Source organism: Loxodonta africana, chromosome 17 (genome assembly GCF_030014295.1).
Source record: "Loxodonta africana isolate mLoxAfr1 chromosome 17, mLoxAfr1.hap2, whole genome shotgun sequence".
Taxonomy (NCBI): Eukaryota; Metazoa; Chordata; class Mammalia; order Proboscidea; family Elephantidae; genus Loxodonta; species Loxodonta africana.
The window spans coordinates 73255627-73283570 of record NC_087358.1 but is presented as its reverse complement, the minus strand read 5'-3'; the positions used below and the strand labels follow the sequence as shown (position 1 = coordinate 73283570).

At 37.6% G+C, this 27944-nt stretch overlaps 2 protein-coding genes across 3 annotated transcripts in view; one reads left to right on the top strand and one right to left on the bottom strand.

Moving 5' to 3' along the window:
* INTS6 (integrator complex subunit 6) overlaps positions 1–15170 on the top strand; it is a 109048-nt gene extending 93878 nt beyond the window's left edge. For both annotated transcript variants that reach the window (XM_064270178.1, XM_064270179.1), the window contains 5 exons: positions 329–471; positions 1750–1981; positions 7944–8318; positions 9342–9435; positions 11086–15170. In XM_064270178.1, coding sequence (XP_064126248.1) covers positions 329–471; positions 1750–1981; positions 7944–8318; positions 9342–9435; positions 11086–11179 — 938 coding nt within the window. In that variant the 3' untranslated portion in view covers positions 11180–15170. The remainder of the gene's footprint in view (positions 1–328; positions 472–1749; positions 1982–7943; positions 8319–9341; positions 9436–11085) is intronic.
* SERPINE3 (serpin family E member 3) overlaps positions 15057–27944 on the bottom strand; it is a 33610-nt gene continuing 20722 nt past the window's right edge. The window contains 4 exon segments of the mRNA XM_064269913.1: positions 15057–15161; positions 15164–15258; positions 15776–15862; positions 23432–23532. Of these exon segments, the coding sequence (XP_064125983.1) occupies positions 15057–15161; positions 15164–15258; positions 15776–15862; positions 23432–23532 (388 nt within the window).

Genomic DNA, 27944 nt, shown 5'->3' with positions numbered 1-27944 from the left:
AAATTCTGCTATAATTAAATACTTCTGTTTACTTGGGACAAAGCAGAAGAGACATACGTTTTCATGGTAAGATTACACGTACTGTTTATGCACTGAAATTAACTACAATATTTTTGTTGTGTTTATAAAATGAAATCAATATTTTAAAAAGTGAAAGACTTTATGCTACATATTTATAATTGTAGCAGACTAATTTAGAATATGTATAGTAAGGGAAGACGGCCTAAAATAACACTAGGTGGTATTCGTATATGAGAAGACATTATTGGAAAATGAGATGGCCATAGTTTTATTAAGGCTAACTTTTGTTGTTGTATTGTTTGAAAAGATCAAGTGCACAGTGTTCCTATAGCACAAATGGGAAATTACCAGGAATACCTCAAGCAAGTACCTTCTCCTCTAAGAGAACTTGATCCTGACCAGCCTCGAAGGCTGCATACATTTGGTAACCCTTTTAAGCTGGATAAAAAGGTAATTTTAAAGTATTCCATTACATAATTTTTTATGCTAGGCATGGTGGATTTAATAGAGTTTATAACAATCCTTCATTTGACTAAAATACTGTGCTTTTATATTCATTAAAACACAATGTCATTTCATCAGTCATGTAACCAGTATTACATGTGCCTCTATTTCCCTCTATATTTACAACTTAAATTTCCTTCTTTATGTGATGGCTGGTATGTTTTTATACTTTTCCTTTATAAAAAGAGACTTTAGGTAAAATTCACAGTAACCTCTTGCCTCATTTGTTTTGTTAGACAATCATGTCTTATAGCTTTGTCTTTATTCTCAATTTTCAAGTTATTTCTTGACATTCTTGTGTGGGAATCTTGCATGGGAATTAGAGAATAAGTTAGCCTCTGTGACTCACTCTCAAAGACATTTTGCCTGCTTCAGTAGTGTATTTTCTAAAGTTTACAAACATTGTGAAGTTATTGTACAATAAGTTAAACCTTTATTAGGTAATCTTAAACACAATTTAAGAGAATTTGATTTCTATTCGTACTGTCAGCTTAGTAGTTAATCTTTTATTTGATTGCTCATTCCTTCATTTATTCATCTAACAAGTATATGGAGTACGGTCAGCCCTCCACATCTGCGGATTCAACCAACTGCAGATTCAAAATATTTTGGGGAGGAGGGGAAGTGATGTGTGGGCATCCCTTGCCATAGCTTGTTGCCATTTCACAAATTCTCAGGCTCTCCAGCACTTGTTGTTTGAGCATTGTCCACCTCGTGTCTGAAATGTACTATGTAGTTAGGCCTGCGATGGCTGTGTCTATGGTGAACACATATAGACTTTTTTTTCTTGTTATTACTCCCTAAATAATACAGTATAACAACTGCATACATAGCATTTACATTGTATTAGGTATTTTGAGTAATCTAGAGATAGTTTAAAGTATACGGGAGGACACGCGTAGGTTATATGCAAATGCTACGCCATTTTATATAAGGGACTTGAGCATCCACGGATTTTGGTATCTGCAAGGGGTCTTGGAAACAACCCCGCATGGAGACCGAGGGATGACTGTGCTTGCTATGTGCCGAGCATTGTGCTAGGCACTGGATTTAACAGGGTTATAACCGTTCTTAATTTAACTAAATAAGCTGAAGCTATTTTCCTTATTGAGTATCTAATAAATGGCAACATAGTTGTAATACTATCGTTTTAATTGCAATTGAAATTAGTTGTGCCATGTAAAAGTACGTGTAAATTCAGGAAAATTACATATTTTGTTACAGGGTATGATGATAGATGAAGCAGATGAATTTGTGGCTGGACCTCAAAATAAACATAAACGACCTGGAGAACCAAATATGCAAGGGATCCCCAAAAGACGCCGGTGTATGTCTCCATTACTGCGAGGCAGACAACAGAACCCTGTTGTGAATAATCATATTGGAGGAAAAGGACCACCTGTACCTATGACTCAAGCACAGTCAGATCTTATTAAACCCCTTCCTCTTCATAAAAGTAGGAGTTCTTTATTTTTTTGAACATGATTTGCTACCTTTTGGTTTCTCTTCGGTGAGGAGTTTTTTGCAGTAAATTATAGAAAAAATTGGTTGATAAGAGTCCATTGAGTATCTGGAGAAGATATTGCTTTATTTAAATGAGCGTGTAATCATTTTTGTTTGTCTTTTTAATAAATGCTTGTGGAGCATTTCATATATTCATGATACTTTGTGGCTGTTGTGCTCTAAAATAGCATTTACAAATCTTAAGTATGTAAAAATAGGCATTAAAAGGGGCATTATCAATACCCACAGAAAGGTGGTTTTCAATTTTAGTTTAGTTCAACAACTATTTAAATACATAGTCTGTTTTGGACAATGATAGGCATTGAGGTATAGCACTGAATAAGAAAATAGTGACTTCTGCCCTCATTTATAATGAGTGAGGAAAGAAGGTCATTGAACAGATATTGAACATGTGTGATGGGCATTACAAAAGAAAAGTCAAGTATTCTGTGGAAGCGTTTGGCAAGAGGATTTAATTTAATCTGGGAGTCAAGGCACTTTACTGAGGAGGTTATGGTTTATGCCACCACTTGAAGGATGACTGGCAGTTAGCTAAATAAAGCCGTGCATTTGCCTATATTAGGTAGTATTCTAACAAGAGTATGTGCAGAGGTATAAAGGAGAGAGAAGGGCATGAAAGGAACTGAGAGAATAAGGGTATTGAGAATGAGGTAAGGTGAGAATGAAAGATAGGCTGAGGCCAAATCATGAAGGATCTTGGAAGCTCTTGTAAAGATTCTAGACTTTATTTTAAGGACAATGAGAACCCATTAGAAAGTTTTGTAGAGAAAGTAGCCTGATCAGATTAACTTTATAAAAACCAGGCTGACTATAATGTACAGAATGTTATCAGAGAGAGACAAAAATGGATGTAGGGACTCCTTAATGAATTAATGGATATAGGCAGTGATCTTTAGTGGCTGACAACATCCTAACTGGAGAGAACTCAGATACTACATATCTCCTGGTGCAACTATACAATATTATGTTTTGCCCCCCCCCCAAAAGTATATATATTTATGAACAGCAGTCTGATTAAGCCTCTAGCTCTAACTACTAATTTAAAGGCAATACTAGAGGACCATGTTAAATGGCAAAACAAGGATACAATAAGCAAAACCCAGATTGTGAGAGGCTCTGTAGGAAAAAGAATCTATTATGGATTTTTATTTATCCCAGAAGAAAATGCTTAGGAAAAAGAGAGGTGCAGAACAATCTTATAGCTTAAAAGATAGCCAAGAGGCATATAAACCACTTGCAATGTATAGGTCTCACTTGGATCCTGAATCAAACAAAAACTCTTCCACAAACAGAAAGTGTATAAGGTAATTGGAGAATGTGGACACTGACTAGATATTTGATTTTATTCTGTAATTATTTTAGATGCAGAGGGACCATCTTGGAGGCTATTATAGAAACCCAGGAAAAAGATAGTGGTGACCTGGCAGTGGGGTTGTGAGGAAAATATGTATTTGATAAGTACTCGGACATAGCAGGAAAGGACTTGGCAATTGATTAGTTGTTGGGTCCAGGACAAGGGAAGAGTGAAGTTTCTGCCTTGAGAGGCATTGGGTAAATAATGGTGTCAGGTATGAGATGAAGGAAGAGATGATGAGTGAGTTTAGAAGTGCCTATCAGATCATCATACAGTGATATGCTGCTATTCATAAGGTTTTCACTGGCTAATTTTTTCAGAAGTAGACTGCCAGTGCAGAATTAAAAAATTAGCCAGTGAAAACCTTATGAATAGCAGTGGAACATTGTCTGATATAGTGCTGGAGGATGAGCCCCTCAAGTTGGAAGGCACTCAAAAGATGACTGGGGAATATCTGCCTCCTCAAAGTAGGGTCAAACTTAATGATGTGGATAGAGTCAAGCTTTTGGGACCTTCATTTGCTGATGTGGCTCGACTCAAAATGAGAAGAAATAGCTGCTAACATCCATTAATAAGAGGAGCATGGAATGTGTATAAAGTATGAATCTAGGAAAATTGGAAATCATCAAATATGAAATGATATGCATAAATATCAATTTCCTAGGCATTAGTGAGCTGAAATGAACTGCTATTGGCCATTTTGAATTGGACAATCATATGGTCTACTATGCTGGAAATGACAACTTGAAGGAGAATGGCGTTTTATTCACTGTCAAAAAGAACACTTCAAGATCTGTCCTGAAGTACAATGCTGTTAGTGGTAGGATAATGCCCGTATGCCTACAAGGAAGACCAGTTAATATGACTAGTATTATTCACATTTACGTGCCAACAACTAAGGCTACAGATGAAGAAACTGAAGATATTTACCATCTTTACAATCTGAAATTGACATGCAATTGGGATGCATTGGTAATTACTGGTGATTGGAATGCGAAAGTTGGAAACATAGAAGGATTGGTAGTTGGAAAATATGGCCCTGATGATAGAAATGATGCCAGAGATCGGAGAATAGAATTTTGCAAGACCAAGGACTTCTTCATCGCAAATACTGTTTTTAACAACATAAACATTGACTATACACGTGGACCTCGCCTGATGGAAGACACAGGCATCAAATAGACTGCATCTATGGAAAGAGATGATGGAAAAACTCACTATCATCAGTCAGAGCAAGGCGAGGGGCCAACTGTGGAACAGACCATCAACTGCTTGTATGCAAGTTCCAGTTGAAGCTGAAGAAAATTAGAGCAAGTCCACAAGAGCCAAAGTATGACCTTAAGTATATCCTACCTGAATTTAGAGACCATCTCAGGAATAGATTTGATGCATTGAACACTAATGACCGAATACCAGATGAGTTGTAAGGTGACATCAAGGACATCATACATGAGGAAAGTAAGAGGTTATTAAAAAGATGGGAAAGAAAGAAAAGACCAAGATGGATGTCAGAGGAGACTCTGAAACTTGCTCTTGAATGTCAAGTAGCTAAAACGAACAGAAGAAATGATGAAGTAAAAGAGCTGAACAGAAGTTTTCAAACGGTGGCTCGAGAAGACAAAGTAAAGTATTATAATGACATAATGCAAAGACCAGAAGGGAAGAACAGGCTTGGCATTTCTGAAGCTGAAAGAACTGAACGAAAAATTCAAGCCTTGGGTTGCAATATTTTGAAGGATTGTATGGGCAAAATATGAATGATGCAGGAAGCATCAAAAGAAGATGGAACAAATACAGAGTCACTGTACCAAAAAGAATTGGCTGACATTTAGCCATTTCAGGAGTTGACATATGGTCAGGAACCAAAGGTGCTGAAGGAAGAAATCCAAGCTGCACTGAAGGCATTGGTGAAAAACAAGGCTGCAGGAATTGACAGAATAGCAATTGAGATGTTTCAACAAACAGTGTAGCACTGGAGGTGCTTACTGATACGTGCCAAGAAATTTGGAAGACAGCTTCCTGGCCAACTGACTGGAAGAGATCCATATTTATGCCTATTCCAAAGAAAGGTGATCCAACCGAACGCGGAAATTATCGAATAATATCATTAATATCACACGCAAGTAAAATTTTGCTGGAGATCATTCAAAACGGATTGCAGCAGTACATCGACAGGGAACTGCCAGAAATTGAAGCTGGGTACAGAAGAGGACATGGAAGGAGGGATATTATTGCTGATGTCAGATGGATCTTGGCTGAAAGCAGAGAATATCAGAAAGATGTTTACTTGTGTTTTATTGACTATGCAAAGGCATTCGACCGTGTGGATCATAAAAAATTATAGATAACATTGTGAAGACTGAGAATTCCAGAACACTTAATTGTGCTCACGCGGAACGTGTCACAGAGCAAGAGAGGCGGTCGTTCCATGACATCTCCTGGGCAAACCCCCAAATTAGATGATTCTATCTGCCTGCTCTAGAACTGCGTTTGGAATAACTGGCGCTGCTGCAGAAATTTCATCCACCCTGCGGAGTGGTCACAATCACCACCTTTACTTGGATCCTCAGCACTGCCAAGCAATTTCTTCCTCTCCCACAAAAAAGTATTCCAACCTTCTCCAGAAAGTGAGATACCACAGGATATTTTTGGCAGAAAGTGAGATACCACAGGATGTAAGCTAGATAGATAGGAAAGTAGGTATTGAGACGGGAGAGCTGATGACTAGACGGGAGCATGGAAGGGGGGCGCTGGAGTGGAAAGTCTGGATGAGTTAGAGCAGTGGCTAGAGAGTGTTGCAAAGGTAAGGGCTTATGCTCCTGGATGTCTGAATTTGTGTTTGAGGTAGGAGGCAAAGCATCAATGGAAGAGTTCTTTGGAGATAAGAAGTTGAGAACTTTTCAGTCCAGGTGATTGACTTGAAGTCACTTACTGCTTCTCAAACTTCCATGTGCATCTGAATCATCTGGGAGTCTTGTTAAAATATGCTGGGGCTCATGATGAACCTTTCTAGCAGTCTCTCTGATGGTGCTGATTCTGCTTGTACACAGACCCCCACTTTGAGTCTTACAGACCTCCAGTGATGTCAAGAGGGACTTGGGGTTGGGGGGAAGGCTGTGAACTAGATGCCAGAGACATCAGTGACTAAAGGGGTGTACCCTGGAGATCAGTATATGATAATGATGAGGAGAGAGGATGAGTGGCAGAGTCTCAAAAGAGCTAGTTTCTGTAAGAGTGCATAGGAGAAATGGCCTTGCAATGGTCATGGGAGGTGAAGGAGGCAGGTACTCCAGGACCTGATTTTAAGTTTCAGGTGAAGCATGAATTGCTATAGAGAACATTCAGTGAAGAGGAGTTTACAATCATGGAACAGGATCCAGGAGAGGGTTTATGGGGTGATTATGCAGGGGAGTACAGGTGAAGAGGGAGCTTACATTTTGGACAGTGAATGCACAAAACGGAGATGAATTTTGCTGGTGTCTTGGAGGCTGGTGAACAATCAGGGAACTTAGAATTCAGCTGTTTTCTGTGGGGAGTAAGTCTAATAATCTGCTGTTAAGTGGCAAGCTTCAGGGTCTGGTGGACTAATGACCTGAAGTGGGCATCAGCTTGTTCTACATTGCTCATATAATGAGGACTAGATAGTTGGATTGACACAGTAGCTGCAACAATGGGCTTAAGCATAACAACAATTATGAGGATGGCGCAGGACTGGGCACTGTTTCGTTCTGTTGTACATAGGGTCACCATGAGTCGGAACCGACTTGATGGCACCTAACAACCACAGATACTTGGTTATAAGGAAAGGGTGTGCTGTGAAACCTGACATGTTTGCTATGTTCCCTGCAGAATGTGGAACAGTATAAACTGGCAGTCAGGTCGTCCAGTGTTTGCTTTTGCTTATAAATGATAATTGTTATGTAAGGCAGAATTAGGTTGGAACGAGCTAGGGCTCTCTAAGGGAAAAATGGCCATGATAATTTTGATCACATATATTTCACTAAGACATAAAAGGAATCCCTGGGTGGAGCAGTTACATGCTCTGCTACTAACCAAAAGGTTGGAGGTTTGAGTCCATCCAGAGGTGCCTTAGAAGAGACACTTAGCGATCTACTTTCGAAAAAAGTCAGCCATTGAAAATCCCATGGAGGGCATAGTTCTACTCTTGACACACATTGCATTGTCATGAGTTGGATGGACTCCCGGGCAACTGGTCTTAAAGCATAAAAAAAACCTACTTGTTCAATGAAATTGCCATAGGATAGACCAGAGAGCTAAAAGGTGGTTGAAATTGGCTTTATTTTTAATTGTGTTTCTAAGGGCAGAAGTTGTACAGATTTTGGAAATATTTTGAGAGTTTCAAATTGAAATCTAGCATATCTTCTTTAGCAAAACTTAACCATACATGTTACTTGTTAATTTGTGTTAGTCAAGGAAATTGGTTGTGATTTGCTATGTATGATATTCCTTTGTAGCTTTCTTTACTGTGTGCTTTGAAATTGGCTCTCATTTTTTTTTCTTCCCTTATCTTTGTTTTTAGTTTCAGAAACCACTAATGATTTGGCAATAGATGATGTGGTTGAAAATCATGTTGCAGACCAACTTCCGTTGGACATTACACCAAATGCTATGGATACTGAATTTTCAACATCATCTTCTCCAGCCAATTTACTGGAACGACCAACCAATCATACAGAGGCTCTGAGTCATGACCATTTAGGAGCTAATGACCTAACTGTTGGTGGATTTTTAGAAAATCATGAGGAGCCAAGAGATAAAGAACAATGTGCTGAAGAGAATATACCAGCATCTTCACTCAACAAAGGAAAGAAATTGGTGCATTGCAGAAGCCATGAAGAAGTCAACACTGAACTAAAAGCACAAATAATGAAAGAGATCCGAAAACCAGGAAGAAGTATGTATAGAGACAAACTTCAGATTTGATTTCTATGAAACAAAAAAGTCCCGTTAACTGAAAGCATAGATCTGAATGAATCTAGATCAGTCTTGAACAACATCTGAGCTGTATTAAAGAACATTTGATTCTTTATTCAGCTGACAGACATTTACTGAATATCTGCTGTGTCCAAGGTACTATGCTAGGTATGGTGGTAGGCAGCAGGGACTGAGAGCAGTGAAGAATATACAGATAAGTTACATGTAGTTCTTGCCTCGACAGGAACTCATACATAGTCTTGACTATTCTTCTTACCAGCAACTAGAATTTTTAGCATAGCAGCTAACCCCCAAAAATGTGAAGATTAGATGATTTCATGTCTGTAAAGTTCTTGGCATAGTGCCTATGTAAGATTTAAGCTATGATAGTGACCAGGGATATGTTTAGGGTAAAAAACGAAAGTTATGAAAACTATATATATGAATACAGAAGAACTTTGTAGGAAAAAAACTCAATGTTGTCAGCATTCATTCAGAAGATACATCACCAGCTCTGAGGGTACAGTGATCCAGGGGTGGGCCAGAAGTGGGTAAGACTCACTGTTTAGGAGCTTGTAGTCCTTGGCAGAATTTTATGTGAAAACTTGAAACTGAAATAGTACTCTTAACCTGATTTTTCTCCACATTTTCCCCATGTTAGCTGTAGTTTAGAATTTATAAGGATGGGTTTTTGTAATAGCCACTTGCCTCTTTTTCAGCAGTACTACCAAAAAGCTATTTACTCATCCTTCTAAGCTTTATGATTGATACCTTATTGGGAACTTCTACAAAAAAAGAAAAAGATGTCTGCCAAGTTACCTGTATTGATGTTGATTTTCTTTCACACATATATGTTAAAATATAAAATCTTAAATAAGTGAAGTTTTTATGTAGAATATTTTTGTTTTTGTCTTAGTATATCTTAATATAGTAAACTGCAATAGAAAAATATTGAGTAAGAATGCAAATGAAAGCCATATCTTTTTGCTTCTCTTGTTTTAAGAATATGAAAGAATCTTCACTTTACTGAAGCATGTGCAAGGCAGTTTACAAACAAGACTAATATTTTTACAAAATGTCATCAAAGAAGCATCAAGGTAAATAAACTACAGCACATTATGAAATGAGTCCCCAGTGTATGTAGCCAGTATCATAATAATAGAGTCTATTTTGTACTTGTATTGTCTGTGCTTACATGTGACAGACTCACATGTATTCAAGTACTTCTCATTTTTAGTTTATAAAAGAACTTCAGTTAAAAATTAACCACACACCAATTCTTCAGAAATTATGGATAAGTAAATTATTAGATGCTTGCATAATTCTCATTTATCCTATTGTGACATTTTGGTGTCTTTTTTTTTTTTTTTTTAGCCTTTAATTTCTCTCTTTAAGATATTTGGACCACAGTTAATATTAATCAGTGATTAGAGATAACCTCAAAAGGCAGTATCTGAATGCACTTTATTTGTACATGGGAAAACCTGTAATTTAGGGAACCAGGTTGCACAAATTGACCTTATTTCTGACTCCTTTCAGTAGCCTAGGATCATGTACTTTAATACAAAGAATGTGGATCAAGGTTATAAATGGTAACTAGAATGCAATCAATTGAAAAGCATAGCTGTATGAGTTTAGAAAATACACAAAGCATTTTTTATTTTTATTCCGAGACACACATAAAATTTTAGTATCATAAGGAAACTTAGTCTGACCTGCTAAATGTAAGCATAGTTCCACCCTACTTAATTAGTCTGCCAGTATCTTCCATGCTTCACATTAAAGATAGAGCATTTTTAGATTGAGCAGTTACATTTTTTTTTTTTTTTTTGGAGTGGCTAGAACACAGACCACTTTAAGGATCAAGATAAGGCCATAATTATTCCCATGATTTTGAGTGTTTCACCTGTTATGCTCTTTATAGCAACGTACTGTCAGATCAGACCTCATTGTGAATGTAGCCATTCCTGTGTATGTGGCTGGTACTTGTACTTCATTCACTTTTGCCTTTGAAAGAGCTGTGTAATAGTATAATGGCTGTTCATAGTAGCGACCAGTAGAGAGGAGACAGGTGTGGGCTGCACAGCAGTCTTAGATGTTCTAAAAGCATCAGCAATGTTAACACTTATATAGATAAATTCAATTTTAATTTGAAATTAGGCTATCTGTATTTATTACTGAGATTTTTTAAAAATTGCTATTTCAGTGCCGTTTATTATTTGCTATATTAGCTGTCTACCCTTGGTTTGCTAGCTTTCTAGCTGGAACAGTAGGACAGCATGGATTTTAAATGATCTGGCCCAACTCTTATTTCTCCTTCCATTTTGTGGGGATTATATTCACACTTTGTTCATATTACTTTAAACGTTCTGTTTCAAAGTGTATGAGAAGAAATTCTTGCAGTGATGGCTTTGTGAGCCCAAACTATGCTAGACTATTTGCAACATTAGTTTTTTTTTCCCCCTTTTTCTTTTTGGTTGTGGAAGGAATAACCTCTTTTTTTTTGGTTGTGGAAGGAATAACCTCTTTACTATTGTACCTAGGTACCTAGGTCTAGATTATTTGTTTTAGGGACAAACTGTAATACTGTACTGATTTAATAATTTTTTATATATAATAGCATGTACATTTTTCATTCTCATTTTGAAAAATTTCCCAAAACAGTTTCTCTTTTATTTTAAATATTATACTGGTATGTAAATATTAATTAATAAGAAATTGAGAGTGGTATTATTTTTTTCATACAGGTTTAAAAAACGAATGCTAATAGAACAACTGGAGAACTTTTTGGATGAAATTCATCGAAGAGCCAATCAGATCAACCATATTAATAGCAATTAAAAGGAAATAAAATTTGGCCACTTATTTCACTCTCTTCTCCAAATACAAACAAAGTAAATACCAGATGATCGTGATCTTGCATTCATTTTTTGACATGCATTGTTGGTTATTTGAAATACAAAAAACAAGTCTACAGATCCTTTTTCCATCATTTTACAGTGACCTTTTCTTCATTTTGGTTTATTTTTGTAATGTGAAAAGTATCACTCTAAAAAAAAAACAAAACATTTTTATTTAACAAACTAAAAATATTTCTCCAAATCTCTTGCTTGTCATTGACTCTTGCGTGTCAATTTCCCTCAGGTTCTATTTTCTTAAACCAACCTTTAAAATTGTCACCTCTGTTAAGGTTGAACTTTGCCAAAAAAAAAAAAAAAAAAAAAGTTACTTTGTAATTTTTGGGGAAAAAAGCACATACCTTCAAACTAGGTAATGTTTTGTATATACAGTTATTTTGGATATATTATTGTAAGTTGTACAAATGTATTTTGAAGAATATTTAAGAAAAGCACTTTTGTTATTCCATCAATAAATGCTCTATTTTACTCTTGTGTGGTTTAGGAAATAATCACATTTAAAGTAATCATTTGAAAAAAAAATTAATGGAATCTTAAAGGCCTTGCTTTTTATCATTGGAAAGACACACCACTTGGAAGTTCCTATTTGTTAAACGTAACTGTAATTATGTGTTAGATAATCTGCATTGTCTTTTTACTCTGTGTTCTTAGTTTTTGTTGTCCACACCAACGTACTCCCATTTTTTGTCTAGATAATGGAAGCGACTGTATCCGTGGCACACAGGCAGACACTTACAAAGCTGTTTCAAAAGCAGACTTTGGACATTATTGGTTTCCTTACTTCCCTTCAACCCTTTTCCCCTTCTCACTAAGTTTGTGGATGGCATTACATTGAAGCTGTTAGGGAGTGGTAAGTGTGGGATTACAGCATAGACTCTGCAATGTCTAGCCTTTAGCACTTGATGCCGTGCTTACACAAGGCCCACAATATATTGGGGGTCCAACAAAGGGGGGATCTCTTTGTTTTGCTCGGCTGTTCTCATACTTAAATTCTCAATTTTATTTAGAAGATAAATGGAAAGGACACACATTTAAGATGACCTTGCTTATGATCACTTTGCATTCCCCCTGAGTTACACAGGATAAGGAAAAATCCATACTATTCATTCCCCACACTCAGTTGAACATGGCCTTGTGTTTCTTTACTGAGGAAGTGATCCTATGACCTGACTCACTCATTACTCATAGATCACTGCTGTGCCTTACAGTGTTTTTTGGAGTTAACTAGTAGAAAAGAAGGTTTAATTACATTTGGATTAAAAGAGAGTGAAATAAACTTACAATACAATTGAAGTATTTTTGCACTCATAATATTTGAAAATTACATACCCTCATCTTTTTGCACTTAAGCAGAACATTTTTTTAAAGTTCAAGGGTATAGCAAAGTGAAACTAACTTTTGATGAAGAAAAGCATAGATGAACGTGAAGGCACGCTGGAGACCTGTTAATTCAATCTAGGGGGTTTGAAACTCTCCCAATACTGAAGACAAACCCTGTCAAGAAAAAGAAGAATTTAATGTAGCATTATATAGTATTTTCATATGCAATTCTTTAAATTCTTTTTATATCTACAGAATACTTTTTTAGGTAAAGCAGGATATCATTTAAAAGGTGGAGTTGTTAAAGTAATTGCCTGCAGTTACATTGCTAAATTCAGCAAGAGCTAAACAAATCCAGATATATTGTCTGATCTTAAATTATATATACTTAGATTCTGAGATTAATAAAAGGGATTAGAAATCATTTGGATACAAACTCATACTTAAGAATATGTAGGAAAGAGAATCTATTCCAGTATTTTAGCTGCTTTCCTTATCAGAAAATTCTTATTTCCATTTGACAGCTTGTTTATGAGTTAATAATCCTTTAGCCCTTTGACGTTTTAATATCTTGGGGGAGATGAACCCTGGAAGAAGTTGGGAAGCAGCCATTTGTCAAGTTTCCTCTTTTTTTGTCCTTTTTCTGTCTGCCAGCATAGTTTTTACACTCATCAAGATCCATCTAAACTAAAACTTAACTGCTCCATCTTTCTCAGGCTTGTTGCATTTTAGGAGACTATGAGCGTGTTAACTACAGTAGTGAAGTACTTACTGTAGAATTCTACTTGTAAGCAAAGGGGAAGAAAGATATATTTTGGTTTTATCACATCTTTTAGGCCCTTTAGATCACTGAATGGCTTTAGGCTGGGTAAATGATATTCTTTGAATGTTTAATCTCAATGTTGAGATCCTTTTTTTAATGTTCCCTTATGTGTCTCATCTGTGAGTTGCAGGAGTCATTAGTTGCCTTTATCAATAAGATTTGTCAGTTTGGTGTGCTAAAGATTCAGTACTCTGTCACCAGAAGAGGAGTCACTGTCTTGTGTGATATGGGCAAATGCCTCCCAAAAAGAGAAGGAAACAAATTCACAAGGGCTTCAGAATGTGTAGACTGTGGAACTGGTTTTGGATTAGCCTTGTATCCTCATCCTGATGGCTAAGGCCGTTCTGAAAACTCACACCATTGAAAACAGTGGTCTGTCTTTTCCTAGACCCAGGGGTTTGACATCGTTTTTATGCAACTGAATTCCAAAAAAGAATCTTTCTCTTTTAACTGTCATCAACCCTTTTAGGTTATCAGCTTTTAGCAATGACCTTTCTATTCAAATTTAGCCTTGTCTTTTTTTCTTGAGGGAGTAGAACCTGTCATTTTTTCATCTTTGATATTTTTGGCATCCTTTCTAAGAGCTCTCTGCTTCCTGTTCTGAGGGATAAATGAAATTTTCACCTAATCAATGTGGGATTGGGATGGTTGATCGTGGTGAAAGACTAGGAGGATATATTCTGGAGAATGAACTTCTCTCCCCATTTACTTTCTAATGAACGATTAGCCTCATCCTTTTTGCCACAAAAGTGTTACTTTGATTTCTAGCACAAGTTATAGCAGTATGCAAATGATTCCCAGATAAAACAATGTTGACAGTATTTCCTTAACGATTTGTATAAAGCTGATGCATAATTTTCATTATTCTAACTTTTGACATTTTTTTCTCTCCATTAATAAAAATAATGCCTGATGCTTAGTTAAAAGAGATCCACCTTTGCGTGATTTTACTAGTGTTATTCCATCCTATTTCTTTTTAATACATTATTTAGACTTGCCAACAACTCTTTACTGAGAATCCTTCTTTCTTCCTAGGCTGATAAATAAGTGCCAGAGGGGTAAGGGAACATTAAGCAAACTAAGCTTGAAAGAGAAATACTTGAACACTTTGTTCAGCGCTCTTGAATCTTACAGGACTTGTGCTTGTCATTCTGATGTACTGCAGCTTTGTCGGTACTGTACCATTTTGGAATTAAGCTGAGGTTGTATAGTAGGACTTAAAAGTACTAGGGCAGACATTTTATTTTTGTATAATTTCAGCAAACTTGAGAAATACTGGGTCAACTCAACTTTTCAACGGAAAAACTATAGAAATCCGGGTGCGTTTACTAGAATGCTAGAATCACTGAGAGACGCTAGAGGACTACGCTCATCTTCTAGTGGCCTGAAGAAACCACCTTCTTTCCTAAAATGATGAGGAAGCTAGATTCCAAGTGAAAAAATAGGCAAGGTTTGTCAGTTTTACTTTGATAATTTTTCTAAGTCTCTCCAGAAGTAGAAACTGAGTCTTTTTTAATCTACATCAACTACAAATGAGTTGAAAGAAAGAGCAGGCAAAACACATTGAGGATAATAGTTTTCTTTCTAGGTATGAAATATTCCCCTTTCTCAGGATACAAGACCCTGCAACTGGGAAGTTTCTGAAGCACCAGAGAAACTAGCTATAGCTAGAAAGAATGCTTGTATATAGGCTATCGTGGACAAATGAGCCCTTGTTGCTAGAGAGATGCTAATAAATAATTTATATTAATCCTATAAAAATAAGACTGTAATACCTGTGTTGGGTTCTCTCAGGAAAAAGATGAATGGCCGATCTGCTTTAAACATAGGAATCTGAGACCTTTTGAATAACAACAGAGCTGCAAGAAAAAAGGAACAGAGAGGAATCCCACTGTGTTTTCTGTACATTTGAAGAAAACTGTTATTTAAATTGGATAAGAAGTCAATCATATCTCTGGATTCTTAGGGGAAAAAAAAAATCCTAATGACCTTTCATTGTTTAGTGTTATGATAGGGGTACAAATTGGAAAATTAGAGAAAAGATACCACTTAGCCAAGCCTGTCTCCTATTCTCAAAACATCCCATGGAATAAATACCTTACTGAAAGTAATTTTCAGAATGACTCTATTCCTTGTTTATGGGATAATGGTACAAATCCATTTCGAAATGGGTATTTCTTTTCTCGTATCATTTTCCAAAACCTTTTCACTTTCTGTAAACATTGATAAGACTTTTTAAAAAGTGCTGTGCCACATCTTGACTTGGAGTTTTAAGTTGAAAGATTTAGAAATGTGAAAATTCAAATGCGTACATTTAACAAAAGCAGATAGAGGCCACCAGTGTGGCTGGGTATCGCTTACTTGTTACGGACATACCTGTGGCTGCGGACGCCTTGGTACCTTCTTCTAAAACTTCAATCTCGGCCCTGTGGGTCGCTTCAGAAACGTAGAAGCCGTCTTGGCCTAACCCCAGGAAATGAGAAAAATGTGAATTGCTGATTAGTATTTGTTCCGATGCATTTCATTTAAGGATTTCAGTACATTTTTAAAGAATGTACTTTAAATTTTTAGTTTCCAGGGCTGCTGTATAGCCAGGGAGAGAGAATTCATGAAGTTCTTAGAGTTTGACATTTTATGCAACTTTCAAAACCTCAAATTTGGTAAATTTATCTAATAAATAATCCCCCCAAATTAATATTCAGATCAGTGCCCCATTTTTCCAATAGTTAATTTTAAAAAATGATTTCTAATTAGTACTGAAATATTCCCTTCAGCCAATGTTTCTAAGACTTCAGTGGTCATAAGAATCTCCAGGGTACTCGTTAAATGCAGAATATGGAGTTTAGGAACCTGCATTTTTAGCAGGCATCTCAGATGATTACCCTTGAACATGTCCTTGGACTGCGTTTAAAGAGCCACTTTTAAGTGACAGGTTTGCATTATGGACTTGAAGAGGCACAATTCAGTGTATTAACAATGTTTAATGCTGCATGACTGCATTCCAGTATACTTAGGTCTATCAGTCGTGCAATTAAATTGCTTCATGGCTAGAGCGTGCAAAGAAAATGCAAAGTTAGGATATAATTGTTCTGTGTTATAGTTTCAAAAATACTATTAGGAAATATGAGTGATAACTTAGGGGAATTGACAGATTTTTGTACTTTATCATTAACTAGAAATCATTCAGTCCAACCCTTTCATTTTAGAGGGAACTGTTAAGCCATCTGAGCTCACTACCTGAGCAGAGTTGGGAACATGTAGGTTTTCTGATGTAAGAGCCAGCACCCATTTCCACCTCACCCCTGCATATACACGTTAATCAGTTGCTGTCAAGTCCACTCACACTTATGGTCACCCATGTTTCACAGGAGAACTATGCTCGCTGGGTTTTCCATGCCTGATTGTTAGGAAGTCAGTCACGAGGTCTGTCTTTGAAGGCGCCTCTGGGTGGACTTGAACTTCCAACTTTTTGATTAGCGACTAGGCCGGTGGCCAATTGCACCACCCAGGGTTGGCTACCCCCTTCAGAAAGTGTATTCTAGTCCACTCTAGCATGCCACTGGAAAGGGATCTGTGGTATGAGTATTAAAATCATTTTGGTTTGCATATTGTGTTTCGAGGGAGCTTTCTTTGTTTCATCTTAGACTAATAAAGTTGGTTTCCATTTTTCATGCATATACATGGGGGTAGATCAAGAGGCAGTTGTTCAGACAGAACAAGGGGATATTGATTGGTTTAAAGTCAGGAAAGGTGTGCGTCAGGGCTGTATTCTTTCACCATACCTATTTAATCTGTATGCTGAACAAATACTACGAAGAGCTGGACTACATGAAGAAGAACGAGGCATCAGGATTGGAGGAAGACTCGTTAACAACCTGCATTATGCAGATGACACCACCTTGCTTGCTGAAAGTGAAGAGGACTTGAAGTACTTGCTAATGAAGATCAAAGACCACAGCCTTCAATATGGATTACACCTCAACATAAAATAAAAAGCCTCACAACTGGACCAATGAGCAACATCATGATAAACGGAGAAAAGGTTGAAATTGTCGAGAATTTCATTTTACTTGGATCCACAATCAACAGCCATGGAAGCAGCAGTCAAGAAATCAAAAGACGCATTGCATCGGGCAAATCTGCTGCAAAGGACCTCTTCAAAGTGTTGAAGAGCAAAGATGTCACCCTGAAGACTAAGGTGTGCCTGACCCAGGCCATGGTATTTTCAATCGCATCATATGCGTGTGAAAGCTGGACAATGAATAAGGAAGACCAAAGAAGAGTTGACGCCTTTGAATTGTGGTGTTGGCGAAGAATATTGAATATACCATGGACTGCCAAAAGAACGAACAAATCTGTCTTGGAAGAAGTGCAGCCAGAATGCTCCTTAGAGGTAAGGATGGCGAGACTGCGTCTTACAACTTTGGACATGTTGTCAGGAGGGATCAGCCCCTGGAGAAGGACATCATGCTTGGCAGAGTACAGGGTCAGCAGAAAAGAGGAAGACCCTCAATGAGATGGATTGACACAGTGGCTGCAACAATGAGCTCAAGCATAACAACAATTGTAAGGATGGCATAGGACCGGGCAGTGTTTCGCTCTGTCGTGCATAGGGTCGCTATGAGTCGGAACCGACTCGATGGCACCTAACAACAACAACAACATACATGGAGGTGGCCCATGAATGTGGTATAAGAGAACAAAACCCGTCTGGAATATGCTGCATTTCATCCATTTTGTAAATGAAGTATGTGCAGAAAGTCTGAGTTGGCTGTTCTCACAGTACAGAACCCTTACTTTCCAGCGTCAGGAAGGGGAACCAGACAGGGCCACAGGAAGGGAAAACCAGTGGAAGCAGTCACTTGGCATCGCTTGTCCTGAGTGAAGAGTCTGATTTATTTTAGCAGTTGGTCTTTTTCTGCATGGGGTTTTGAGAAAAGAAACACATTTCTGTAATGAGATACTTGGCCTCTCACTCGCTCACTGAACAAGCTGAAATGCAGTGCCAAAATTAAGAAGATGAGTTTATGGATAAAGAACGGTTCTGTGACAGCAGAGACGAGGTCTCGCTGTTTCTGTGGCTTCACTACTATCTAGTATGGCATCTGAGCATTTTTAATACTGAAATGGGCAGAGGTTCACTATGAAACCTCTTATCAGCTAAGGAGGAGCCCTGGTGGTGCAGTGGTTAGGTGCTCGGCTGCTAACTGAAAGGTCGGCGGTTCAAACATACCAGCTGCTCTGGAAGAAAGATGTGTGTGGCAGTCTACTTCCATAAAGATTACAGCCTTGGAAACCCTACGGGGCAGTTCTACCCTGTCCTGTAGGGTCACTATGAGTCCGAATCTACTCAAAGGCAGTGGGTGGGTATCAACTAAGGTATATGTGCCTGTGTTAGTCTAGGCACAGGTTAAGAAATGGGACCAACTGTATGGATGAGTTGGATGGGCTTGGTTATTCCAGTATCTTAAAGCTCCAACCAAAGAGTTTCATTTAAATAGCTTTTCCCCACCAGACTACAGGGATGGTCCAATAATTGATGGTCACGTGTTTGCACAGCCGTAAGCCAAGACACCATCGCCTGCCATACCCCAGCATCAGCATCTCTTACATGTTATCTCTGTTAAGAGTTGAGAATGGAGAAGACCAGCATTTGTGTGTGATCGAAATGAGAATTCAGGATCATCTGTGGGTTTGTTTGCTTTTTTCCTCTTGCTTGCTCTAGTACAGATCCTTACTTTTGCTAAGTAGCTACTGAAATGTTCTACAACTAATGAGATCAGCCTGGAAGAGGCCAAGTACAAAGGGACTCCCCTGGTGGCCTCATCCTTCCCTGCAGTGTTGGCAGGTGCTCAGTGCCATTGAGAATCATATAGCCTGGCTTCCCAACATTTATTCCAAAGGTTGTTTATAGGTTCTATCCTGTAAAAAGGGTTCCATGGTTAGTTAAATGTGGGACATGTTGGTTGAACAGTTTTTGTTTTTAGTAGGGGACTTCTTAGAGCTGCTAATTTGCTAACGTTCGCAGTGAATCTCTCCAGGAGGATTATATATGAAGTATTTAAAAAAAAAATTTTTTTTTTTTTTTTACTTATTTAACTATGGAATCACCCATACCACTCCCTCCCAAATTTACTGGACTAGCATTCTCGGGAACATATTTCAGGAAACACTGTAGCCCACCATCAACCCATCTGCCCCTACATTACATTATACTATCCAAGTTAAGGGGGAGAACTCTTCCTACTCTCCCTCCTGGCATATTCTCCATTCTTTTTCCATAACATCTTCTACCAAGTGTTTACATGTCCATTTTCCTTTTTAGACTGTAAGCTTCTAGAAGGCAGAAACTATGTCTTAAATTCATTTTAAGTATATCTTACTTTACTCAACTAGCGTAATAATGCTGGATACATATATGTGCTTAGTAAATGTTGCTTGAGTGAATAACAAACACCCCTCACACTACATTTGTTCTCTTTTCCCCTTAAAAGCAGCTGCCTTGATGTTTTTTTAACCTAATTTCACTTGGAAAAAAATGCCTGTGTTTGTAGCTCCACAGGGGCCCAGACTTCCTCCAGGACATCTCACCAAATGATTACTTCAGTTCCCCTCTCCCGTTAGTGGAGACCTCTTCCATCATCCTTTGTGTGTGGTTGGTCAGACTATCAAAAAGTTGAAAAGTCTTCATGGTATGACACTGTGTAAACACAGGATTGGCAAAACGTAAATCAATGTCTCTATATTTCATCCTGAGCTTCTCATAAAGCAAGACAAATGTATCATTTGCTGGTTTTTTTTTTTTTTTTGTCTTCCCGATTATTATCACTATTGGCAGAGTTAGTGGCATTTAAAGAGTTATTGCCAGAATTTGCTTCTAGTTTATCTGTGTCATCATCTTGTCCCATAGTTCCTGAACGATGGCGGGAGTGTGGGGTTCACACAGCACCCAGCCCAGCATATAGAGTGCTAAGAAGAATCTGAAACTAGGCTGTGGTTAGTTGCTTTCTGTGTTCCTCTCTTCTAGACCACTCCCCAGCCCTCTCTATTCCAGCTCTGACCAGACATCTGGTGTGGCCTAAATTAACATCAGTACCCAACCAACTGTGGGTGGTTTGCTCATTTAAGTCAGAGTAACAGGGAGCTTGTACTTCTTACTGAGTGCATATTGGAAATGACCCACTTATAAAAGTAAAAAAAGAAGACTGTTTCTTCAGAGTTTAAGGGTTGTGCAGAAGCAGTAGCTCTTGGATTGGGGGTACATCAAAGCCTGCTGGTTCTATAGGAAGTAGGCTTACTCAAGAAAAGTGTCTCTAGCACTGTAAACACAACTGGAATTACTCTTTAAAGCCTCATGACACCTACTGTCAAGGATGGCTGGGGTGGAGAGCAGGTTATAACTTGGGCTCAGAGGGCCTCAAAATGATAATGAAGCAAGTTCTTAAGGGAGCAAAAAAATGGATTTGCTGCCAAGTAGGAAGAGATGAATGACTGGTAAATAGGGAAAAACCCACCCAGTGAAGGAGATAGCAAAATGATTCTGGGCTTTGGAACCAAGGAAGAAAAAGGCCAGATGTTCCCTGTGGTTGTCAGGCTTTCATCAACAACACAAGACCTGTTTGGTAAGCCCTTGTTAATTGGATGAAGGGAGGCCAGCATTTTCTGATAAAATTAATATGTGAGGTGGGTGGCGGCTATTCCCATTTTCGGAAGGAGGAAATTATTTCTTGGAGAGATTCAGTGGTCATGCCTCTAGAATTAAGTTGAAAGCCCATTTGGGCACAGAAGTGACTAGTCCCTTGATTATGTTTTTCAAAGAAGGGCATTGGAGGCAATACCTTAGGTAGCAAATAGTTTCTAGAAAGGACCAGATAGTAAATATTTTAGCCTTAAAGGCTATATAGTACCTGTTGCAATGACTCAACTGCCATTGTAATGGGAAGGCAGCACTAGACAATTTGTAAGTGAATGGGAGTGGTTGTGTTTCAGTAAAACTTCATTTATAAAAACAAGTGGGAGGCCATAATTTGCCAACCCCTGCTTTAGATGAATACAACTGGGAGAAGGTTATAAGACTGATTTTGTCTTTTTTATAAATCTGTAGAAAACATGAATGAAAACTTCACACTTGGCACATGGTAACTGCTCAGTGATTATTAAATAAGGCCAGATCAGGTGGCCTGTATTCTACTGGTTTGAACATACATAAGTACACCTGCATTGCATTAGAAAAAAAAAGGGTAGATGTAAAAAAAAACTTTAAAAACTGGGTTGCTTATTATTAGATCTTGTCAGACAGATTTATGGACAATGAGGGTTAAGCTCAGTCCTGTTTGAAGCCACAGGATTGGTGGCATTTTAAGATGCACTTTTAAGACATCAAGGGAGAGAGATTTAAGAGCTATGAAGAAATACTCAGTAAGCCATAGTGGTTGATTGAATGTAGTGGTGCAGGAAAAAAGGTCAAGACCGGCCCGAAAGTTTTTAACTAGGATGATCAGGAGAAGAACAGAGCCGCCATCAACTGCAGAAGTGCCGTGGTTGAGCTGTGGAGCCGCAAAAGGAGACTGGGATTTGATTTGCACACTATTAAAGATGGCACACATCCCTTGCCCTTTTGTTGCCTTCTGCCCCTTTCACTCCAGTCTTTCTTTCCCTGCGGTGCCAGACTGTGTCTGTGTCACCAGGAAAAATTTCTGGTTGAGACATTTAACCAAGCCAACAATATTTATTGAGTGTCCCACTGTATCCAAGCATTGTCCTGGGCACGGTGTCCAAACTTGACTCTTGCTTTGCTTATTTCCGCATGTTCAGGTAATGAGTAGAGTGGGTGGATTTTAAACACTATAAAGTCAATCCTCTTGTGTTTTATTTGATAAGTAACTCTGCCCGTTAGACTGGTCACATCTAAAGCCCAAGTCAAGACTTCTTTTGTGGATCAAACTCTCATTTTTTTTTCTGTGATCGCTTAAGAAGGAAGATTCTGGGCAAAGCTTTTGAAAACCTGTCTGTGATATGAGGCTCTAGCGTTCAAAATAGTGATTGTCAAGCTTATCAGACAAGAAGGATGTCAAGGTCCATGAAAATGTCTGCCCCAATGTCATCTTCCCACAGATAATCAACTATTCAGAGTAGTAACAAACATGAGCCTTTGGAGTGGAAAATAGAGTTTAGCCAGCGGTCTCCTAAGAGGACCCTGGAATACGATGTTCTGGCATTCCACTCTCTTTTTATATTTTATTTAAGTCCTCTGTCAGATCATAGGCACACAGCCCCTATTGATTGGGAGTAGCACGTCTACTTTGGGCAAAGAAGTTCAATATGAATGCTGGGAAGCAGGCCATTTTAGGATTAGGTTACAGGAGCATGGATAATTTGAAGAAAGGAAGTTGAACGGATAAGGGAAAGTTTCAAGCTTAGCTCATTAGAAGAGACCAGAGGAGGTAAGAGAGGCAGAAGAGGTAGAAAGAAAGGGTGACTGTAAGGCTGGGGAGACAGCAGAACATCAGAATAAAGAGCTGTATTATTGTACCAGAAACCCTGGTGGCATGGTAATTAAGCGTTGCAGCTGCTAACCAAAGGGTCGGCAGCTCTAGTCCGCCAGGTGCTTCTTGGCAACTCTATGGGGCAGTTCTACGCTGTCCTATAGAGTCGCTATGAGTTGGAATCGACCCGATGGCACTGGGTTTGGTTTATTGCACCAGTGTCTGGCACATTCATAGTCACACAGGGCAGAGGAAAGATGAGTTGTGTCTTACGGGTGCTGGCCTCACTAGGAAGTTGGTCTCCAAAAACTGTGCTTAAAGGGTCTCAGGAAATGACTCCACCCTCAAAGTCTAACCCAAACGTGACTGACAGCAGAAGCAACACATTCTTATATAAAGCCAAGCACTTTATTCTTTTAAGTAACGTTGACTCTGGCTGTTTAATACTGAGGGTTCTATAGAAACAACTAGAAGCCCTTAATCAAAATATGATAAGACTGCCCCAAAACACAATACCAAAAATCTCGGAAGAAGGAACTGTTGTTACCTGAAATTCCTTTCAAGTTAGCTTTGAGTGGATCAAAAAGATAGGTGACTCCCCAAGAATTTAAAATGCTTTTTAAGTTGAAATGATTTTGGATCCTAAATCTAAAAGACAAAAATAAATAAATAAATAAACTCATTTAAAAGTCTCATTCAATATGCTTTCATACATATCACATGGAGTCCAAATTCCTTACCTTGGAAATCAAGGTTCTCCAGGCTCATTTCCCTTCCTTCTTCCTCTAGATGCTACCCAGTGACTAACCTGAACACACATTGCTCTTTCCTATCTCTGCTCAAGCTGTTCTTCCCAGGCCTCCCTCAACTTCCTTTATTGCCTTTTAATTACAGCCCATTTCTCTAGACCCCATTCAATCGATACCTCCTCCTCATCTCTCAGGCAGTCCCTGGGGGGTGCAAAGAGTTAAATGTTTGACTTCTAGCCAAAAGGCTGGCAGTGTGAACCCACCCAGAGGGGCCTTGGAAGACAGGCTCAGTGATCTGCTTCTGACAGGTCAAAGCCCTGAAAACCCTATGGAGCAGTTGTACTCAGCACACACGAGGATGCCAGGAGTTGGAACGGACTTGATGACATCTAACAACAACAACATCTGTGTATACACCCAGGAGTGGAATTGCTGGATCATAGGTAATTCTATGGTTAATTCATTGAGGCGCTGCCTAATTATTCCACAGTGGCTGCACTATTTTATAATACCCACCAGCAATGTACGAGGATTCCAATTTCTCCACATCCTCGCCAACACTTGTTATTTTCTTCTTCTATTTTTTATAATTATAGCCATCCCAGTATGGCTAGGAAGGAATGAAGTGGCATCTCGTGGTGGTTTTAGTTTGTATTTCCCTAAAGACTAACGGTGCTGAGCTTATCTATTCAAGTCCTTTGTCCATTGTTTGATCGTGTTATCTTTTTGTTGTTGAGTTATAAGAGTTCTTGTATGCCCTGGCTACTTGACCCTTAGCAGATATATGATCTGCAAATATTTTCTTCCATTCAGTGGATTTTCTATTCATTTTTTTGATAGTACTCTTTAATGCATAAATGTTTTAAATTTTGATGAAGTCCAATTTATCTATTTTTTTCTTTTGTTGCTTGTGCTTTTCCTGTCATATGTAAGGAATCTTTAGCTTTCTTCTAAGAGTTTTATAGTCTTAACTCTTAGATTTAGGTTGCTAATCCATCTTGAGTTGATTTTCATATATGGTGTGAGGTATGGGTCCAAATTTATTCTTTTGCATGTGGAGATCCAGTTGTCCCAGCACTATTTGTTATAGAGACTATTCTTTCCCCATTGAAGAGTGTCAGCACTCCTGTCAAAAATAAATTCACCACAGATGCAAGGATTTACTTCTGGATTTTCAGTTCTATTCTATTGATCTATATATCTATCCATATGCTAGTATTACAGTGTTCTGACTACTGCTGCAGTAGTAGTAGTTTTGTAGTTGTTTTGAAATTGGGAAATGTGAGTCCTCCAAGTCTGTTCTTTTTCAAGACTGCTTTAGCTATTTGATGTCCCTTGCAATTCCATATGAATTTTAAGTTCAGCCTTTTCATTTCCAGAAAAAAAAAAGTCGTTGGGATGTTGATAGGGATTGTATTGAATTTATAGATCACTTTGAGGGAGTATTGCCTTTTAAACAGTATTAAATGTTCAAATCCATGAACATGGGATGTCTCCATTTATTTAGGTCTTTTTTCAGCAATATTTTGTCATTTTCAGTGTAAAAGTTTTGCATCTCCTTGGTTGAATTTACTCCTAGGTATTCTGTTCTTTTTGATGCTATCATAAATGGAATTGTTTTCTTAATTTATTCTTGGATTTTCATTGCTAATGTATAGAAATATTACTGACTTTGGTGTGTTGATCTTGTATCCTGCAACTTTGCTGAACTTGTTTATTAGCTCTAAGAGTTTTTGAAGATTCTTTAGGATTTTCTATTTATAAGATCACGGTGTTTGTGAATATAGATAGTTTTACTTCTTCCTTTCCAATTTGGATGCTCTTCCTTTCTTTTCCTTCCTTTCTTCCCAATTGCTCTGGCTAGAACTTCCAGTACAATGTTTAATAGAAGTCGTGAAAGCAGGAATCCTGTCTTATTCCTGTTCTTAAGGGGCGTGCTTTCAGTTCTTCACCACTGAGTACGATGTTAGCTGTGCATTTTTCATAAATGCCCTTTATCATGTTGCGGAAGTTTCCTTCTATTTCTAGTTTGTTGAATGTTTTTATTGCAAAAGGTGTTGATTTTGTCAATTTTTTCTACATCAGTTGAGATGACCATGTAATTTTTTTCCTTACTCAATGTGGTATATTATATTGATTGATTTTCATATGTTGAACCACCCTTGCACACCTGGCATGAATCCCAATAGGTCATAGTGTATATTCCTTTTAATGTACTGCTAGATTATTTGCTAGTATTTTGTTGAGGATATTTGCATCTATTTTCTTGTGATGTCTTTGACTCTGGTAACATGGTAATGCTGGCTTCATACCACAGAGTTAAAATGAGTTAGGAAGTTTTGCCTCTTCTAGTTTTGGAAGAGCTTGAGGAAGACTAGTGTTAACTCTTCTTTAAATGTTTGGTAGAATTCACCAGTGAAGTCATTTGGTCCTGGACTATTCTTTGTCGAGAGGTTTTTGAGTACTGATTTAATTTCTTTACTCCTTATAGATCTGTTGAGATTTTCTATTTCTTCTTGAGTCAGTTTAGAAAATTTGTGTTTGTAGGAATTTTTCCATTTCATCTAGATTACCTAATTTGTTGGCCCACAATTTTTCATAGTATGATCTTATAATCCTTTTTATTTATGTAAGGTCAGTAGTAATGTCCCCACTTTCATTCCTGATTCTAGTTATTTGCATCTTTTCTCTTTTTTTAATTAGTCTAGCTAAAGGTTCGTCAATTTTGTTGATCTTTTAAAAAAACCAACTTTTGGTTTTGTTGATCCTATTGTTTTCCTATCCTCTATTTCATTTCTCTTTGCTCTTATCTTTGTTATTCCCTGCTTTATGTTAACTTTGGGTTTAGTTTTCTCTTTTTCTAGTTCCTTAAGATTGGAAAGTTAGGCTATTGACTTGAGATCTTCCTTTATTTTTAATGTAGGCATTTACAGATATAAATTTGCCTCTGAGCACTGCCTTCTCTGTATCCCATAAGTTTTAGTTTGTTGTGTTTTCATGTCATTCATCTCAAAGTATTTTCAAATTTCCCTTGTGATTTCTTCTTTGACCCACTGGTTGTTTTAGAGTATGTTCTTTAATATCCATATATATGTGAATCCTCCAATTATCCTTTTGTTATTGATTTCTAGTTTTATTTCATTGTGGTCAGAGAAAATGCTTTATATGATTTCAGTCTTTTAAAATTTATTGAGACTTGCTTTATGGCTTTACATAGGATATATCCTGGAGAATGTTCCACTTGCACTTGACAGTATATTCTACTGTTGTTTGGTGGAGTGGTCTATATACATGTTAGGTCTAGTTGGCTTATAGTGTTGTTCAAGTCCTCTTTTTTTAATCAATCTTCTGTCTAGTTGTTCTATTACTGAAAGTGGGGTACTGAAGTTTCCAACTATTATTGTCAAACTTTCTTCCTTCAATTCTGTAAATTTTGCTTCAGGTATTTTAGAGCCTTGTTTTTAGGTACATATATATTCATAACTTTTATATTTTTTGATGAATTATTCCTTTTATCAATATATAATGCCCTTCTTTTTCTCCTGTAGCAATTGTGAATTCAAGTTTACTTTGTCTGATATTAGTATAGCCCCCTTTTGGCTACTATTTGCATGGAATATTTTTTTCCCCGTTCTTTTACTTTCAACCTCTTTGTGTCTTTGGATCTTTGTGTTTTGTAGATAGCATATAGTTGGATCTTTTTTTAAAATCCATTCTACCAATCTCTGGACTTTAATTGGAGAGTTTAATCCATTTATCTTTAAAGTAATTGCTTTTTGCTTTCTGTATGTCTTGTACCTTTCCAGTTCCTCAATTCTTCCATTACTTCCTTCTTTTGTGTTTAATGATTTTCTGTAGTTTACTATTTTGATTTCCTTCTCCGTATATGTTTTGTTATTTTCTTCGTGGTTACCCTGGCGTTTACAATTAACATCTTAAGTTTATAGCCTAAATGAATTAATGACAACTTCAATAGTATACAACAACGCTGTTCCTATACAGCTCCATTCCTACCCTTTTATGTTGTTATTCATTCAAATTACATCTTTCTACATTGTGTACCCATTAACATACTTATAATTATTGTTCAATGCATTTATGTTTTAAATGATACACAAAAAGAGGAATTACAAACCAAAGTTACAGAAATACTTGCTTTTATATTTACCTATGGAAACCCTGGTGGCATAGCGGTTAAGTGCTACAGCTGTTAATCAAAAGTTTGGCAGTTCAAATCCACCAGCTGCTCTTTGGAAACTCTATGCGGCAGTTCTATTCTGTCCTATAGGGTCACTATGAGTAGAAATCAAC